Consider the following 19,531-nt stretch of genomic DNA (forward strand, 5'->3'; position numbering starts at 1 on the left):
AATATAAAAATTTCGTTTTGAGTTTGGCTATACATGGAATAATTATGTAATTATAATGAAATAATTTTCTAATTGATAACACGTGCAAATTATTTCATATTATTATTATTGATTTAAATAAATTGAACTAATACTATTTTATATATAGTAAAATTATTAATATAATAATATCAAAAAAAAATTAAACAATAGTTTTTTTTCTTTGTAACATAAGTTGGAATTTGTCATCTCGAAACTTTGCCTCAAAAATCCACATTCCAAACTAAATATAAACAATTAGTTATAAGATTTCTATTAATATTACAACCATTTATTAATACTAGTAAAAGAACCAATAAATGATTTATCTTAAAATAACAGTCGCCGAAACCAAATCTTTTATCTAAAGAATTATTAAAATTAGGAATTATAAAATAGTTAATTTAAATTATGTTAACCACCGAGTTACCTTTTCCTTCATGTTATTAAATGATGAGCAAGACCAATATGAAATAACCAAACATATATTAATTATGTCGAATTAACATAACATTAATTATAATATTTAATTAAAAAATATAAAATCATAAAATTTGCCAATTATTAATAAAAATATACTAATAAATACCAAACAAAAATATCTCGCAATAATACTTTTTCTTTTTTATCTTTTTTTTACCATTCTCATAATATTCAATATATCTTTTTTGACTCTTTTTTTTATTTGCTAAGACAAGATTTTTCTTTTTAAAAACAAAACATTTCTGCCGGTTTTATGTCTTTATTTTATTTTACTTTTTGAACCGCCCAAATATATCATTCACTTTTCTTATTTTTATTCCGATTTTTTTATTCTAAACGTCTGGATCTTTTTCTAAAAATTGATTACTAAAAGATACTATTTCTATATTAAATAAAATTGCATTTTTGGGAACTTGAACTTTTAGTATTTTATCCCATATATTTAGTATTAACAAGTCTGTTTAAATCATTAATTTGCCTCAAATTTTCTGTATCTAAAAAAGAAAAAAAATCCCCAATAACCAAATTGTCTTATTGTTTTAACCATTAACAATTTATAATTAAAGTCCGTTTACGCGAGAAAATCCTTTTCCTTTTTACATCTCAAGATAAGGATAACTTCCCGGTCATTTGAATATAAAAAGACCTTTATACACACCATAAAACGCCATAGTTTACACCAAAATTTCCTTCCCAAAACGTTGTCCAACCAAAATTCTCTTCATATTTGGTACTTTATCATAAGTTTTAAAATACGAATACCAATCAGCGTTAAGCTTAAAATGGTTAGAGTAAAATAGCTCGTTATAAATAAGGGACGAACAATCAATCAGTACTCACAACATGCTTGCTTGGTTGAACAACTTGAAAAAACCACGTACCAAATCGTCAAATGGTACTATGCACAAGGACAAGAGCTTAAAACGATTGAAAGAGACTTCTACTCCTTACACTCCTGAAAAATTGAAATTCGATTTCTTAGAAGAAAAGGACGTCCAACGGATCTTTAGAAACCTCTCATTCCACGACCTTTTGATGTGCAGATCAGTGTCGAAGAAGTGGAGAGACTCTGTTAGTCAAGTCGAGGAAATCAATATATTGGAGCCAATACCAAAAATCGCGACAGTCTTCCCAAATATAACAAAGCTTGCTATCGACCCAAATAAAAAGTCCGACCCATCAGAATTGCTCCTTGGATTTTCAAAGTTAACTTCACTGAAATGCAGGATGATCCCACAAAATACTGCTAATAAAATGACAACTTTGAGGAATTTGGATTGTCCCGATGTAGAGCCACCAAAGTACTCTTCCTACTATGAAACAGACTCTATCAAGAAGGTGGCGAAATACCACCACCTTGTGTCGTTATCTTTGAATGGGGTACAAGACCGTGACATTGACCAAATATCGAAATTGACGAATCTTCAAAAACTCTCCATTAACTCGCGAAAGTTTGTCGGTAAAATCGAGTCGTTAGTGGACGTCAGTCAGTTGACTTCTTTAGAAATCACGGGGTCATCTCTGTCTCATGAATTCTTCTACAATTTGTACCTCTTCCCCAAGTTATTTACATTGAAGCTCAACAAGTGTATTTTACCATTGAGTACTGTGCCAGCACAGACTCCTTTATCTCAATTAGGGCCCAAAGATGGGTTCATTTATTTAATCGGATGTAATGCACTCCACATCCTTAACATCACTTCTTCAAATGTTTCCGAATACCACATGGAAGTCATAGGAAGGTTAAGACACTTACGAGTAGTCTCTTTCAAAGGATGTACTTTACTCACGGACAATGCTTTATTACTCCTGAGAGAGTCGATTGTGGCAGGTAACATTTTAGAGTTAAATTTGTCTGATACTTTGATCTCACATATTGGACTCCAAGTCGTGTCTTCCTTGAAAAATTTACGAGTGTTGGATATTAGTAACTGTGGCGCTATTAAAGTCCTTTCCCCCCTCGACGAGCTGAAGAACCTTGAAATCCTTAAGATGAAGAATGTTGAAGTGAACAAGAACACCCTCGATGGACTTCTCCAAAACCCTTCACAACATCTGAAGCAAATTACAGTCGCTTCGGACTCATTTGATGATGCGTTGGTCTCCCTTTGCTGTACCAAAATTCCTTCATTAAAAGTTTTGAACTTAGAACATAGTCACATCACTACTAAGGGCTTGGAATCACTTGAAATCATTCCATTCATTAGATTTATCGACTTGTCATCGACCGAAGTGAAAGATGAAGTATTTGGGCAATTGTCTAAGGCTTTATGTCTTGAAAGTATTGTGATGAAGAGATGTCTTAATATCACAGGAGAAGGAATTAAACAATTAAAAACACTCTATGGCCTTCGTGTGTTAAACCTCAATGGGTGTAAACAACTGACGGACTCTGCTATTGAAGAAATGAAAGAACTCACGGTGGAAACTTTGCGCATCTCAACTTGCCCTAACTTGTCGTCAGCTATTTATAAACATTTAGTACAACTGAAGTACCTGAAACGTGTCGATATGTCTTTTAATAACTTGAATGATGATGGAATAGAAGAACTTAAGAAGTGTACTTGGCTTGAAGTCGTCTATTTGTTTAACACTCACGTGACTGAAAAAAGTGTTAAACTTCTGTTAACCCTTCCAAACATCAGAAAAATCGACGCAAAAAATTGCGGCATTCAAACTAAGTTCAAAGAAAATTGCGTCGTTTGCGTCAAAACAACTAAAAGCAAAACTAAAAGGGATTCTAAAAAGGAAGAAGAGCAAAGTGATGATGGACATAACAGTGCAGATTCAGATAAGGAATAAATCTTCACATAATTCTAATTGTTTTTTGTTATTAGTATAAACTATATTGCTAATTACGAGACAATACTACACTATTAATTAAACATAACTATTAAAAATTGCCATTTAAAAATAACCTGAAAAGTATTTTATTTTAAATCTATTAATTTGATAATAGTAAAATACTATTAAAAATTAGGTCTCCTTTTTTTAATTAATTTTATGTTAAATTGTTTAAAAAAATGCAATAAAATATGGATTTTGAGGTATAACAATAAATATATCTATTTTACTATAAATTTGTATTGTGTAGTTTAAAAAAATCTTGAATATTTTACTATTTAATTAGAAGAATGATTGATTAAGATTTTTAGACAGTGTGTAATCTTATTTATAAATAATAAACTATGAAATTGTAAATTATCTTATTATTATTAAAAAACTCAATCATATAATTCAAATCAAATATTTTAATTTAATTGTTATATTATATTTTACTATTATTATAATTATAAATTAATAATTCTTTATTTAGAAAAGATGGTTGTGAATGATACAATAATATTATTAATAAAATAAACTATACGAATAAACAACAAACAAACTATTATAATACTATAAATATAATACAAAATAGTTTTAAACACTATTTCCAACTCTAATCGAAAAAACAAGTAATGGACCACCTTTTACTTGTTGGAACAGGTTCTGCTCGTCCCGTTCTTAATCGATGCACCAGTTCCACCGTTTTATACACGAATAAAGGAAAAGACCTATTTATGTTTGATTGTGGTGATGTTTGTTCCTTAAGTTAAAAATCATAAGAATTTGACTTTACTATTTTAGAATCAATTCAAACCTATAATTTAATACCCGTCTAAAGGCATTATTCTATGAATTATATCATTAGTAGGGTGTTACTTATTTACTTGCACAAATGAAAGTCCCAGCACAGCGCATTCGTATTCTATTTATTACACACTCACATATCGACCATGTTGGAGGAATAGTCTCTTTCATCCACTCGGTAGTCTTTGCAACACCACAGCAATTAACTATAGTCGCACCAAAAGGGACAAAGGAGTTAGCTGAACAAGCATTCAAATTTTCTCGAGAGGAATTTCCAAAGACAATCACCTTTATCGATTACGACGATGTCAACCCTACTAAAGTCTCGTACAAGAACTGTGACTTCACATGTGTCCCCATACCCCATATGCCTGATGTACCCGGCCATGCCATTCTATGTCAACTGCATTACGAAAGAAAAGAAGATAAGACTTTAGTAGTAACGGGAGACACTACATCAATGAGTCCTATGACTACCTACATCTTAGAAAATCACATCCAAGTGAATGTAATCGTCCATGAATGTACGTTCGACGACGACTTGAAAGACAAATCAAAGCAATGGGGCCACTCCTGTCCTGAAATCGTCTCAGAAGAGATCAAAAAGTTCGTTCCAAAGAAGTGTATCCTCCATCACTTCAGTTCACGATATTCACAGAGTTATGTGCAAAGAATGGCAGAAAAAGTAAAGAACACAACAGGCGTAGAGACTTTTGTTGCTAAAGATGGGATGATTGTTGTGTTCTAATAAGACGGGTGTAACTTAATTGATCGTGTTTCTTTCTTTCACAACTGAAAGGACAAGTAAAATTCAAATCGACAATTCAGTCCAATATGGACTCGACTTTGTTCCTTAAAACTGAACTATTTTGACATTTTGAATTTAATAAAATAATACTAAAAATACTAAAAACTTAGTTAGATTGAACCATACCACGGTTACTTCTCAATTTTCTCAATTTTTTCCATCTTCTCCTCTTTTTGGACTTTTTCTTTCTTACTCTTCTTGGAAACGGGTTTTTTAAGTTGTTCTAGTTCCGACGTCATTATCACACAAGCAGTCTTATATTGTTTAACCACATTACATCCTCTCACATCTATTTTCCTTAATAAGCGACACTTCAAAAGTTCAGAAACGCCTTCATCAGTCACCTTTGTTTTCGATAAGTAAATCACCTCTAACCATTTGGCCTTTTGAATTTGTTGGATGCCGTGATCCCCAACAGGCGTCCCACTCAAATCAACACGCTTCAATTCTTCCATCTGGCTCAGGAAATTCCATACCTCATCTCCTATCAACTCACACCCTGAAAGTCGCAACGTTTGAACAGACAATTCACTCATTTCTTTGACACCAGAAATGTCGACCTTTTTGCACCCATTCATATTGAGCACACGAAGCCCTGGCACTTTAGTGAGTTTGCTTGCCCCAAATCCAGTGACTTTTAAACACTTCTCCATCACCAAATTCTCCATGAATGCGAGATTCTGAAGATACTCAAAGGCATTATCGTCCACTGCTGTATATGACAGATCAACGTACCTTAAATAAGTCAAATTGTGGAGCACATCAAGTCCGGTGGACGTCACAGAGCTCTTTCGCAAATCAACTTTGACAAGACCTGGGAATTTGGAAGCAATGACCATGAGCAGAGGGTCATTGATTGGTTCCGCGTCAAGAAGAAGTTCTTGGAGGAACTCCTGTGGCATTTTAAACCCGTCTTGGAGTGTCTCTGCGTTGATTCTATTTTCGCTCATCCTTAGAACTTCCAAATTCTCCAAGTCATTGATCGGTGAAAGTAACTTGATGCCGTCACATTTTGATATGTCGAGCACTCGAAGGAATTCAAATCGACTGATTATTTGAAGTCCAATATGTGTGACCATAGTCTCAGAGATATTTAATTCCTCCAATGAGTCTAACAAAGGCGCGTTCTTGAATGAATTCAGCATGTAGTCTCCAAGTGTTTTACACCCCTTGAGTGATAACCCAATCAACTCCTCCATACGAGAGATCACTTCGATGTGGTACTCAGTGATTTCACTTTCATTCAAGTACAAATATCGCAGTGAATTGCACCCAATGATAAATATAAACCCATCAGAAGGACCCAATTGAGACAATGGAGTCTGCGGATTGATCCGCGAGACTGGAAGTGTGCACTTAATGAATCCAATGAACTCCAAATGTGGGAAGAGGTACAAATTATAGAAGAACTCGGGCACAAGCGACGCTTTAGAGATTTCTAAGTTGACCAATTTACTCACATCTACCAAAGAATCTATTTTCCCAGTAAAGTTCTTTGATGAGATACTAAGAGATTCCAGCGCAGACAATTTCCCGATCACTGGGAGGTCCTTATCGCTGATCCCAATCAAAGTCAGAGCAGTCAAGTTCTTGAACGAGCCCAAATTGTCGATTGATTTTGTTGACAAGCACTCAACACCAAATGGAGCCTTCACCATAGGACAATCCAACACTTTTAAATTGGTCATTGCAGCAAGTGTTGTCTCTTCAATCTTCAATACAGGACATCGAAGTGATGTCAAAGAAGGCAAATGAGCCACTAAATCTGCCGCATTAGTTCGTGCACTTGGGTCGATAGAAAGACTTTTGATATTAGGAAAGACCTTTGCGACAGCCGTATTTGGTTCGGTCAATATGACTGACTGTGTCTCTGTTAAGATGTCCCTCCACTTTTTACACACTAGACGACACGAGAGGAGGTCCGGAAATGAAAGGCTTTTAAATATCCGTTTGAAGTCTTTTTCTGTGAAGTTGTTGATCGACCAGTTCTCATGATACGTCGCCAACTCGACGTCTTTGGTGTTCGGACGAACGACACGAGGTGATGCAACAGCAGGTTGTGAAGGCTTGGTACCAAATAACCAGTTAAACATTAGTACTTTATGAGTTTGAATAGTTGATGAGAAACAGTTGTCATCTAGTTCTTTGTATGGTTCTAATACTATTCATTATAGTTTATTTTTTCATTTTTTATTGAAATGGTTGAAATGAAGGAATGTAACTGAGGATTGTGATATGAAATTATGATTGGTCAATCCCATTTCAAGATTGAAAATTTCGGAATATATCTGAATGACGTGGAATCAACTTTGGGTATTGTAGATGTTGTAGTATTCAAGATTAAAGCAATTCAAGTTATTCAATGACAAAATCAAGTGAAAGGAAATTATAAATGATTTAAAATACATATTAAATAAATCTATTTATGGATCAAGTAATGATAATGTCTGGATCAAAATCTTGAGAAGAATGTATTAAGATAATTTTGTTTTTATCAAACAAATATTGGTAATTGTTTTGGATAAAATATTGATACATTTTTTTTATAGGATATAATTAAAAATATTTATTTAATATTAAAATCCTTTATTATTTGTATAATAAACAATATAGTTTATTTATTTAATTTTAAAAAAAATCTTTTACTAAATAAAAAAAGATTATCGCAGTTTTTTCCAAAAGTTAATAAAAAATAAAAAAAACGAAAAAATGAAGAACATATAGATTTATCGAATGGAAAATTCAATATAATAAAACAATTTACTGTATTAGAATTTGTTTTAATAAAACCAATTATGTTTTAATATTATTCTAAGTTTTTAGACTTACAAACAACTATCAATACATTTAAATTTTAATAGTAATAAATTATAATATATAACCAATTTGTAATATTTTTAAATTAAAATTCAAAAAAACAATAGAACGGACGATAAAATACATTAATAACTTTTTTCAACAAAAAAATGTTATTAAACGTACGTTATAAATGATCACAAAAAAAGTAAAGCAAAACAAAGACCTGTTCACCTCAAACTCAAAAAGAGTAAAATGGAGATACCACTTCCAGAGGAAGCTTTCAACAAATCTTCGTATTACAAAATCGATCGGATGAATGACCGAAAAGGCTTTGCGACTGTCATATGCTTATTTGCATACATAGTATTTTTCACAACACTTGGCTTTATTAAAGACCCACATAACGTGTTTGTGGATACTACACGGAAGACGTGGGTCTCTGGAGATATCTTTTCATACGTTCACTTTCCATTTTTAGTGACCTCTGTAGTACTTTCTCTCCCCATTTTCTTTGCGATCTTTTTACTTCAATGTGTTCTCCCGACAGCGGTGATCTACTTGAACTCACTGATATCGATATTGTCCACCGCACTTGTTGTTCCAATTCTTTTATTCTACTTAGGGATGAATAACGGACTTTCACATTATCCAATCGAGTTGCTCATTTGTTTGGTCGTTGCGCTCTTCCATATCTACAAGAGCGTGACCAACTTCAAGATTAACTGGACAGTCACATCAATTGTCTTCAATGCAACGTTCTCGATGATATTCAAGTCAATCATTGTGTTGTTACCTTCACTTGTTATTATCACTATTTTTGGTATTGGAACGCTGATTGTATTCAGAAGCATCGTCGCTCTCAATTTGGTGTGGTACCCACGACCATCTCCACCTTTTGCATTGGCATCGAGTGTTATGCTGTTAATGCTCTCAAACGTGTTTTCTAATTCCCTTCAAGCGATTGTGTCGATGTTCATGAGTGCCACCGTTGCGTTCAAATTACACGAGAACAAAGGACTGAACTTCTTTGAAGCTCTTTTGAAAACACTGTCCCTCCGGCTCGGGTCTGCTTCATTTGCTATTGAAAGAAGTTTGATTAATAAATGCGTTTCTGTGTGTAACGTCCTCTTGAAGACTCCACTCTCGAAGACGGTTTGTTTTTGCTCTTTTTAATGTGTTCTGTTGAATTCAATTGGTTGTATATATAACACGCAGAAATTTGGAATGAAACTGGCTAAGTTTGTATCAGAACAGACATCAAGACAAGAGCGGATCACTCCATTCATCTTTGTGGGATACTATGGACACACATATATCCACTCTTCTTGTGGACTTGATGAAAAAATTAAGCAGAGTAGTATGAGTGGGATCGTCACTGAATTCCACATGAGAGAAATGGTCGATAGCATCACAAGAAGTACCATTTGCATTGTGATGCCTGTTATAATGTTTTTCAGTTATATGATGTATGGAGGAAGTGTGTCATACTTCTCATTGTTGTCTTACTTTGCGTTGTCACAAGTGTTAAATCTCTTCGGGGCTTTTGTGTTGTCGGTGGGAGAAATTATTGTGTTTGACTCCATCGAGCAGTTGGCGGAAGGTTCAATTCTTGGAAACTTTTCGGGGTTGATACAAACACTCAGTGAGAATATGCCACTTGGGGGATTCAACCGCGTCAATTAAACTATTTAAGTAATTTAACGAACTATAAGTAAGCTAATGTTATTCTCTTCAGTCGAAATGTATTTTTTTATCGGAATCTATTTTATTTAAAGATTATATAAATACTCAAGCAGTAATAATTGTGCTACTGATATAAAATTATAAAATTCCACAAATGTAAAACCATCTCTCTGTTTAACAACATATTCAAGATTATAAGAAATAAAATTCTCACATGTTTTGGTATTCCAAGACTTCACCACAAACCAAACAGTCCAACAATTAATAATCACAGTAGGGTAAGCAAACTTTAGCCTGTCAAATGAACCTTAGCCCCACATTAACTAAATAAAAGCTATTATTTTACTAAAAAAATAAACTATTTTGGAATATTATAAAGTATTTTAAAAACATCAATGAGTCCAATATCCAAAAATAACAAAACTATAAATTCAAATGCAAAGAGAAGAACCGGACACTTTCTTTGACGCGATCAAAAAATTGTGAAAGAAAACCAAGTCGTGAAACCATTTACAGCACCTCAAATCAGGTCAAAAAGAAAACCATCAATTTCAAACGTTGAGATGTTGAAAAACATAAAACGACTTTTTGAACAAAAACTTATCACTAAGGAAACAAAAGAAGTAGCAACTAAATTGGCCAACGATTTGATAATTGAACCTAATCTGTACGAGTTTAAAACTACAATCGAGCAACTAAATATTTGAAAACACAGACTAAACAATATAATACAATACTGGGTGCTCTTTTCGGAATTCAAAAAGGAGCAGTGTCAACCCATCTTAAACAACCAAATGTTGAACCCAAACATTTTGCAAAAATCACCGATGAAATGGATACTTCAATTTCAGCATTGTTTAATTACTGTGAATCGAGAAATTTGAGTGTAACACCAACTCTTGTTGATGCAGTTTGCCAGAATATCGATTGTATGTTCGAAATGACAAGAAAAGGAATTATTACACACGTTAAAAAATCCACGGTTACTCTACCAGCTTAGCCAAAACATAAGAAATTGAAAGAGTTTTAACATATTTCAAAAAAATATTGTTGAATTATATAAATTTTGCTGATAACTTTAATGGTATAATTTCTTCATTGTTGTTCGACATTGACGAAGTTGAATTCAACGAATGGGCTGATAAACACAATGTCACTGTTTTTACTAAAGTAACTTCAAACGTGAAAGTTGGCATTCCCAGAGTTTCAAAAAGGAGCACAATTATAGCGTGTATATCTGCAGATGGACAGTTGTGTGTACCAGCAGCAGTCGTGCCAAATGTGTTTGTGGATAAATTGGTTTGTGCGAAATATCCATATCTGGATATTTACACTTCTAAAACATGATTTGTGAATCGTCTCATATTTAAAACGTGGATGTATCAGACGCTCTTGCCATACATTATTAAAAAAGAGCAGCATTGGGTTACACTATTGACACTGTTGCTATCATACTCATGGATAATTTCTCTGCCCACATCGATGACAGTTTAAGCAAAATTTTCTATGACAACTACATTATGTTCCATTTTTTCGAACCACACACTAGTCACATTTGTCAACCTCTTGACTTGTGTTTGTTCGAAGTAATCAAGAAGTTTGGTAGCTCTTCAACACCAATATTTAAGAGCACCACTACAAGCGTCGTTAAAACTGTCAGGCATGATCAACCTTTGAGTGCCTTCAAGTCTTCTTCTCAAATTTTAGAAATTGTTGGGAATGGTGTTGGTATATTCGATACATTGATTGACAAATGGGTAAAAGAATTGGATGACCCAATTACCAAGAAAGCCACTTCCCAACAACGTGCAGAAAAAGGCAGTGTCATTACTGGACACCTCATGAAGGTGATGAGAACCACTGAAGAAAAAGCCACAAGAAAGAACGTTGAAGCTTCTTTCCAACGAGCAGGTTTTGTTGTTGTGATAGAAGGGTTGAACAATAAAGTGTATGTGGACATTAGGTCTGCAAGAGTTTTTATGAACACTTCGACAATAAAACCAACACCTGAAGAACTGGAGAAATTGACGGCACCCAAGTCTGCCACCACACTTGTTCGAATTCAAGAAGTAACCGATGTAAGTCTAAAAAGGTTAGAAGATACTTTTAATTCGTATTGTAATTGATATTTGCTACTTTATTGTCAGACAAACAGTTGTCGTGTTGTGTTTTAACCAATGAACTTCAATAAAGTTCAGTTGTATGTTTTTATTGATAAAAATCAACAAGATGACCAAATTCACACCACCGAGTCTTGTAAACAACAGTGCGTCTTTCATTTCTTTTTTTTAGTTTAAAGTTCAAAAACAACCAATATCACCTTAAATTTCCCGTTTTTTCCCAATGGGCATTTGTTGGGGCTAAGGTACATTTTTTAAAACTTAGTTTTATTTCTTTTTTAAAAATAAAACCCTCATTTTTAAAGAAAAATATCAATAACTTATAAGAAAAATTAAAAATAGAAGGGCTAATGTTCATTTCCCAGGCTAAGGTTCGTTTGCCTTACTGTAGTGTTATTCTAAATATAGGAAATATCAAATAGTATATTTAAAGTAAAATATAGTATAGTAAATAGTAAATAGAACGAATAAAGTGCCTCAATTAGACACGCCCTCAAAGGTTCTGTTCAAGCAAGTCATGACTGCTGGACTCTTCTGAGTGTTTTGGATTTTAAAATCTGAAGGCCCGAAGCTGATACCATTGATACACGGTGTTTTGCAAGTAGCGGCGTCGAACACGAAGTTGACAGCGGTGAGTGGTATAGCGATTTTGTTATAGATTTCAGAGATGATGTTTTGTCTTTTAGTAGCATTAGCGTACGTCGTTTCCGACCTTTGAATGATCGAGCGAATGGTGCAAGTAACGAAACTAATAAGCCCCCCAGCAGACAAGACGACGTAATCGAGTCCCAACAGATTTTCGTTATAAACAGCGAATCTACCATCATCAAGTGGTTCGATAGCAATGAATGGTTTGTTCTTAACTATACACTCCGTAGAGAACTTTTGTGTGTCTCCGTTGTTTCCACCCCACAAGATGACGAAGTCAGAGATTTCCCAAAGCTTCTTTTGTGTTTCTTCTTTCTTAATTCTTGAATTTGAACAGAAAAGTATTTGTTCTGTTGGAGTACAGACCATTGGTAACGCTACAATGTTTTCTTTCTGTTCAAGAATACTCTCTGGGAAAAGATGATACGACGCGTCCGACACCTTCACAATCCACCCAAGTCGTTGGACAAACCATTCATATTCTCTTGAATTGTGTAATACTTGTCCGTCCTTCACGTTCACAAGTGACACAATGTATTGTGGTCGAGTTGCTATATGATCAATGTCAACTAGAGTCTTTGATATGAATTCGTCGTTGAATGGAACGTGTTTGAGGGTGGTATTCTCGGGGAAGACATTCAGTGCGCAGCACAATTTAGCGACAGTGTATGTACTCAAAGGTGTTGGGAATGTTGTTGTGTTGATATCGATGATAGGGATGTCTTCATTTGGATCAATAGGCAATATAGTGTTCTTCGTCGACTTCAAAGACGCAATAAGTTGTTGAGTCTTCTGTGAGTAAGCGCCATCCAACATCTGTGCAAGTGTTTCATTTCCTTTGAATTGGTACGAGCCACTCTTTTCCGCAGAGAATGACATGGTCTCCCCAGTGATTTGTTTTTGTGGGGGAACCTCTTGTAAAGGTATTGGTGGTATTAACTTGATCCCGCAGACGGTTTGTGTGTAAGAAGTTCTCACTATCATCAACATCGGAAGTTCTTGTTGCAAGAAGTATGCTGGGAGGTCGATCAACGTGACCAATGAGTTTTCACTTGAGAAGAAGAATGAATGGAATTGTAACAACTCTGGCGTTGACGCACCAATTGATTTCTCTGAGATAGGAGAGTGTGAATATAGTTGTGTATTCACTTTAGTGATCATAATATTTGTGTTAAACATTTTAATACTATCAGCGACCTCATGGGAAGCTTCATTAGACAATGTATTCAGTCGATCTATGACCGTTGAGTAATTCCCAAAGGAGACAGTTGGGACAAACCCAATCAATCCGAAGATGTACCTCAACAATAAGTTCATGATGATAACAAAGTCTCCATGTTTAGTGATTTGGAAGTTCGTTTCATTAATGAAGACACAGTAACATTTCATCAATGAGTCAGACATCTTCACTAAGTACTCATTATTCTTCAAAGCTAGCAAAGACGCTGTTTGGTATAACTTATAAAAGGCCATACCCATCTGTGGCAGTCTTAATATCGAAGACGCCTTAATCCATTGCGAGAACTGTCTTCCAAGAAGTGACAACAACAAATCGTTGAATGGCATCGACTTGATCTCGCACTGATAGATACGCGAGATCTCAAATAAGTCGATGACCAACTGTAAGTCGTTTTCGTCTCTCAATTGCTTCGACAAGACGTCTTCGACTGCTTTGACCATATCTTCATATGATTTGTACAATTGATTTGTCACCACAGGGATTTCGTGGTTTGAGAAGTAAGTCATTCTTGGGATGATTTTCGAGAGCAATTGATACAAATTAGCTCTGAGTATAGGGGGTGGGTTGACCTTAAATATGACTTCATTGATATATCTGATATAGTGGGGGATTAACATTTCAATCCCGGGCAATTGGATGTCGAGGATTAATGGATACGACAAGACTGTGACGGAGACAGGGTTAGGGTTATCCAATATCGATATCAGTCCTGCAAACAAATTCGCGATATACTCCGGCCTGAAAGTTGTTCGATTCGCGAAGTTAACAAACACCTTCAGTATAGTGTCGCATGCCATATTGACTGTATCGTCGTACTTCTCTCTATTAATGATCATCGTTTGGAACATGAAGTCTCCAAAGATCTTCAAGACTATATTGCCGTCGCACTTCTCTTGTGGGTAATCGTAAAACGTTTCAATCAGTAACTTTGTCGCGTGAGTTGCTTGCAACGAGATTTTTTGACTCTTTGTGATGCAATTTCCTAAGAACCTTGAGAATCTAATGAACGCGTAATTGACGTATTTCTTCGACACCGACATCACAAACTTCTCTAATAAGTGTTCGTTGTGCCACGGAAGCCATTGCACTTCAAAGTCGATATTGACTTCGTCATTCCCTAAATGATTTAACACGGCTTCCGTGAGTGATTGTTGTAATCCATACCACTGTGAAATGGTCTCAACTTCATTCTCCCACGCAGCGTAATCCTTCCAAATGACTTCCCAGAGTTCACTCTTCATTTCTTCTGAGAGCATCCAGATCTCATGAAGTTCGTACAGCGCCAATTCAAGTTCGGCTCTAAAGTCATTTGAGACTTCGGGGAGTTTCAGGTGTTCAAAGTACGCCTTGTTAATCCCAATCATTACTCTCACGCACACGTCATAGACTTCTTCGTTGAATGTGTTATGGAACTTCATATAAATTGATCTGATGAATTGAAGAATTTGGACGGAGATCGAGTTTCTCATGTCTTCCTGTTCCATCATAGTTGTCGGTTCCGCTTGGAAGAATTGGGAGACGTGTTTAAATACAGTGATGAAGAACGTGTTCATATCATCGTTCACTGGGTTCGGTCGTGTTTCCTTTTCATTCACCCAATTCTTATATATGTCCAAAGCCCGTTGTGTTAGAACGGCGTGTGACAACGGCAGTGCAAAAGCAGAGCCAACAATTTCATAGAAAAAGTTGAGGTGTGGAAGACCAGAAATCATCGCTTTGCTATTCTCTTTATTGTCTAATAATTCTCTAAATATCGTCGTGAAGACTTCAGCCTTAGACTGTCGTGGAAGAAGCTGAAGAACGTTTGTCAATGGTGAATGAGTCAGTAAGTTACACTGAGACAATAATTCAAGAAACATTTTACTCTTGTTTTACAGTTCAGAGTTCTATCGCTCGATCTTTTTCTGTTTCAAGAAGACTTGGAAATATCTTTATTTAACATCATTTTAAAATTAACGAGTTGTTGTATCGAAAAATTCTTATTATTTTAAAAATTCGTTAAATAACATGAAATATTAATCAATAATACTCGTTAATTATTTAAAATAGTCTAATAAAAACACGTTAATTAATTTTTTGAGAAGATTCACTTCAAACTGTTATTTTTTATTATTTTATAATATATTAATTATTACTTAATAATACAAGTTTTTAAGATATATTTTATAAACTAAAACTATACAATATCAAATATTATTATAATATATAGTACAAAAGTGAATTAATTGAACTAACTAACAGTTGATAAATTTCAAACTAAAAAAATAATAAATTGATGACTCAAGTCTTTGGATTACTTTTGGAAAAAGTTCCACTACGAAATGGTCTTCCATATCCTTTAGTAGATTGTTTAGAATACTTCAACACACACAGCGCAGCATTATCGACTGAAGGACTTTTTAGAGTCCCGGGGAATATTGCGATAGTCAATGAAATCAAAAAGATGTATAACATGGGACAAACAGTCGATTTAAATAAGTACGACGTACACACCGTCGGATCTGTTTTTAAAGTCTTTTTCAGAGAGTTGCCAGACAGTTTAGTCACACAAGAAAACACAGACCTCTTTTTGGTCTTCATCGAACTCGACAAAATCGACAAAAATCAGACCCTCAAAAAAATGCAAAATTTGCTCGGTGAACTCCCACCGTTTGTTATTGTCAGCACTTTTTGTTCTTGCGAATTGTCACTTTCTTGTTATGCAGCACTCAACCTGAAATCGATTTATATAACAATTTCTATTAATACTAGTTTCATTTGTTATGGATATAGAATTTGGTTTGTAACTAACGCTGAGGGTGTACTTCCAAGTCCTCAAAGCGCTCATTGAGTTTCTTGTGAAAGTTGCTGCGAGGTCCGAGAACAACAAAATGGACTCCAAGAACCTTTCGTTAAGTTTGTTTCAATTATTCATTGTAATAGATCATCCCCCCATTCATCAAAGTAATCAATCAAAGTACTCAATGACTAGTCTTTGGACCAAACATTTTTAACCAACAAAACGTTTTGGACTTGATGAGAGCAGACAACCCAGCACCAATTTGTACTCAATATTTCATCGACAACTACAACGCCATTTTTGATGTTTGTTAATCTCTCGTTTTACACTTACTCTTTGAAAGTTGTTAATTAAAAGGACTTAATTATTAAACCAGCTATTGCTTCACACACTCTTCAAGAAAGTTATTCACAAGTCCCATCCAAACATATTGCGGTCCCATCTAAACCTCTTCCTCCAAGACCTCCTATGAAGGCACTCCCATCAGTCCCTCCCCCTCGTGAAAAGAAGGAAACGGATGTTCAACAGCCAGTCAGTATCCTTTAATCTTTTATTTAGATATATGCATTTCGGTCTTTTAGAGTCAATTTTATCTTCTTAAGTGTATTCTTTATTAATAAATTAATAATAGTATTATATAATATTATATTATATGGTTTAATATAGTATAATATAATTATATTTTAAATAAAATGAAAATAATTGAACAAGTTTTCATGGAATTGTGTTTCGAATTAATTTGGAATGGTTTCTATTTTAAGAATTTGGGTAACTTAGTTCTCATACAAATAATGAACTGCCCATTATGCCTCATCTCACAAAATACACTTTTCACACTCCCATGCGGAGAAGCTATTTGTGAAGAATGTATTGACTCCCTTGCGCTTGGTGGAGAACAATTTGACTGCCCTCTTTGTTCGAAGATACATGTTTGCTTTTCTATCTATAACTAATATTATCTAAAAATTTTTTAAAACACTTATAACCAATTGTATTGAAATGAATAACATGCAGACGTTGGACGAGGTGTACAACCCACAGACACAAAAAGAAGAAGTGAAGGAAACGGCGCATTTGGAAATAAAAAATTCTTTGCTTTTAGAAGATACTCAAGACGTTCCTCATACCGTTGACTCTTTTCAAACAAATGATATTATAACGGAAAATGTTCACACTAATACATTAGCAGAACAACAACAAAGCATTCAAACAATACAACCTTCTATACAAAGTATTCAAGGAGAAGTCTCACAAGACTTTGAACCAATCACTTTCATTAAAGAACTTCCCAATGAAACAACACAACAAACAAAACAACAACAAAGTGTTTCAAAAGACTCAAAACAACAAGAAAAGACTCAACAACAGTCTCTTGACATCATGCTTAACCAAAAAGTCGACTCACAACAGAAACAACCGTTGTTCGATGTACAAGACTCTGTATTGGACGAGTTACTCAAAAACCCAGAACCTCAACAAATCCCTCTCCCACAAACTCTAATATTTGAAACGAATGATATTCCTTTGGATGTACCTCCTTATGAACCAGAACTTATCCAACAACCACAACAACCTATTTGTTATCTGCCTTACCAACAACAACCAACTGTTACACAAAACATCGTTCCAATGCAACAACAAAGCATTCCTGGTATACAACAACCCCAACCAAAAACTCAAAAACCACTCCCTCCACCTCCTCCACCAAAACCAAACACTAAGTCAACGAACCCATTTGATGATATCAATAAACTCATTAACTCGACTGGTGGAGACAAACAAAATGTCGGTGCAGAGAACGAAGATATCCCACTGAGGTATAGAGCAGCGTATGGTGGGCCGTTGGACAAATTTGACCAAAAGGAGAAGCCCGCGCTTCCTGGGAAAGCAACGCAACTGAATAAAACATATTTCGATGTCCCCCAACGCGAAAAACACCAACAAAGACAATACACAGCACCACAAAGTAAGACACAAGACTACCAACAATACACAGCAACTACTTTTCAAAAGAAGACGTTCGACTCTCCACAGACTTCAACGGGCTATCAGAACCCATTGACGTACCCAGAGATCAGTGTTCCATCGACAAAGCCAATGGATTTTTCATTGAAAAGTTCGACGGGTGCACTTCCAGACACAGCGACGGGAAGAGTTGTGTGCTCTTCACAGAACTTCCGATGTGACAAGTTACCACTGCACTTCATGCGACAGGAAATCGACGCGGAGAAGCTGTACAAAATCTTTAATAAATGGATCTCAGCGGGGATCTTCTCGTCGAAAAAGCTTGAGGAGGCGATTAGTAACCAACCTGTGTTGTTCACTGACATTCATATGGTACCTTTCTTGTGGATGCAAGTCACTTTCAGTTGTGACGGGTGTATCGGATATTATGAACGACCTCTGAGCCACGTCTTCTGTTTGTGGAACTCGAATAGTATGTACAGAACCCTTTTGTTGAACGAGTTGGCAATTCCTCAAGGGAAGATCTATAAGTTTGACCCCAGCGACAAAGAAGCAAAAACGTTGAACGAAATTGATAACCCATCGGTCCTCGCGAAGTTGTCTGGATGGTTCAAAAACGACACACTTGTGACAAAGGATATCCCCAAGCTCAAATTTGAAGATTCAAAAGACCCGATTCAGGCGTATGTGGACTTTGTGAAGGGGCAGAATACCCTTTTAACACGAGAGTACAAACAAAACGCCGTTAAGAGTGGGACGAGTGACTATATGGCGTCGTGTTCTGTGAAAGTAGTTGACGAGAAGTCGAAGGTGACTCGCATCTACTTACCTTTCTGCTTCACGTCGTATTCCTATGAATTAAAGAATGAGCCTGTTCTCATTAATGCGGTCAACGGCGATGTCTTTGGCAATAAGAAGAAGTCTTGTTTTGGAGTTCAGTGGGATACGCGGTAAATGTTGTTTAGTGACATTCTATTTGTTTAAAAGACATATAAAGTCTTCATGTCTTTGAAGAAACTTTTAAAAAACTTATAAAACTTTTCAAAACTTTTTTAAAAACATTTGAAATAAAAAAGGTGAAAAAAACTGTGAAAAAGTGAATGAAGTCTCCACAAGGTCAGCACCACACAGACTTCAAAATTAACGTTTTGGTGCTGAACACGGGGAACACATTCGTCGAAGGGGAGTTGAGAATACTGCGCGAACGGATGACTACACGATTCGAGTTTGAAACGCGACGAGTCAATAAGAAAGTCTACGGACTGACGTTTAATATCGATGAAATAGAGTCAATCTTCATGAAGGAAGACGTGAAAGAGGGAAAGCTTTATGAGATGGTTAATATTAGAGTGTCTTCA

At 35.2% G+C, this 19,531-nt stretch overlaps 7 protein-coding genes across 7 annotated transcripts; 5 read left to right on the forward strand and 2 right to left on the reverse strand.

The window, feature by feature from the left end:
• Nucleotides 1-1,344: 1,344 nt before the first annotated feature.
• EIN_467940 (F-box/leucine rich repeat protein, putative) lies at nt 1,345-3,303 on the forward strand (the record flags this gene model as incomplete). Its single annotated transcript, XM_004182978.1, has 1 exon — nt 1,345-3,303. One exon carries the CDS (start codon nt 1,345-1,347, stop codon nt 3,301-3,303), a length of 1,959 nt encoding a protein of 652 aa, XP_004183026.1.
• A 656-nt stretch (nt 3,304-3,959) lies between these two features.
• Nucleotides 3,960-4,879, forward strand: EIN_467950 (zinc phosphodiesterase, putative; the record flags this gene model as incomplete). The annotated part of the gene is made up of 2 exons (XM_004182979.1): nt 3,960-4,079; nt 4,196-4,879. The coding sequence occupies 2 exons, from the start codon at nt 3,960-3,962 to the stop codon at nt 4,877-4,879; spliced, it is 804 nt and encodes a 267-aa protein (XP_004183027.1).
• A 191-nt stretch (nt 4,880-5,070) lies between these two features.
• On the reverse strand, nt 5,071-7,032 carry EIN_467960 (F-box/LRR-repeat protein, putative; the record flags this gene model as incomplete). Its single annotated transcript, XM_004182980.1, has 1 exon — nt 5,071-7,032. The coding sequence occupies one exon, from the start codon at nt 7,030-7,032 to the stop codon at nt 5,071-5,073; it is 1,962 nt and encodes a 653-aa protein (XP_004183028.1).
• A 958-nt stretch (nt 7,033-7,990) lies between these two features.
• EIN_467970 (hypothetical protein) lies at nt 7,991-9,421 on the forward strand (the record flags this gene model as incomplete). Its single annotated transcript, XM_004182981.1, has 2 exons — nt 7,991-8,890; nt 8,954-9,421. The coding sequence occupies 2 exons, from the start codon at nt 7,991-7,993 to the stop codon at nt 9,419-9,421; spliced, it is 1,368 nt and encodes a 455-aa protein (XP_004183029.1).
• A 2,597-nt stretch (nt 9,422-12,018) lies between these two features.
• Nucleotides 12,019-15,288, reverse strand: EIN_467980 (hypothetical protein; the record flags this gene model as incomplete). Its single annotated transcript, XM_004182982.1, has 1 exon — nt 12,019-15,288. One exon carries the CDS (start codon nt 15,286-15,288, stop codon nt 12,019-12,021), a length of 3,270 nt encoding a protein of 1,089 aa, XP_004183030.1.
• Nucleotides 15,289-15,704: 416 nt separating this feature from the next.
• Nucleotides 15,705-16,754, forward strand: EIN_467990 (Rho GTPase-activating protein, putative; the record flags this gene model as incomplete). Its single annotated transcript, XM_004182983.1, has 4 exons — nt 15,705-16,078; nt 16,227-16,324; nt 16,401-16,513; nt 16,566-16,754. 4 exons carry the CDS (start codon nt 15,705-15,707, stop codon nt 16,752-16,754), a joined length of 774 nt encoding a protein of 257 aa, XP_004183031.1.
• A 245-nt stretch (nt 16,755-16,999) lies between these two features.
• Nucleotides 17,000-19,127, forward strand: EIN_468000 (hypothetical protein; the record flags this gene model as incomplete). The annotated part of the gene is made up of 2 exons (XM_004182984.1): nt 17,000-17,137; nt 17,223-19,127. The coding sequence occupies 2 exons, from the start codon at nt 17,000-17,002 to the stop codon at nt 19,125-19,127; spliced, it is 2,043 nt and encodes a 680-aa protein (XP_004183032.1).
• Between the last annotated feature and the right edge of the window lie 404 nt (nt 19,128-19,531).

Source organism: Entamoeba invadens (assembly GCF_000330505.1).
Source record: "Entamoeba invadens IP1 unplaced genomic scaffold scaff_1105074725099, whole genome shotgun sequence".
Lineage (NCBI taxonomy): Eukaryota > Evosea > Mastigamoebida > Endamoebidae > Entamoeba > Entamoeba invadens.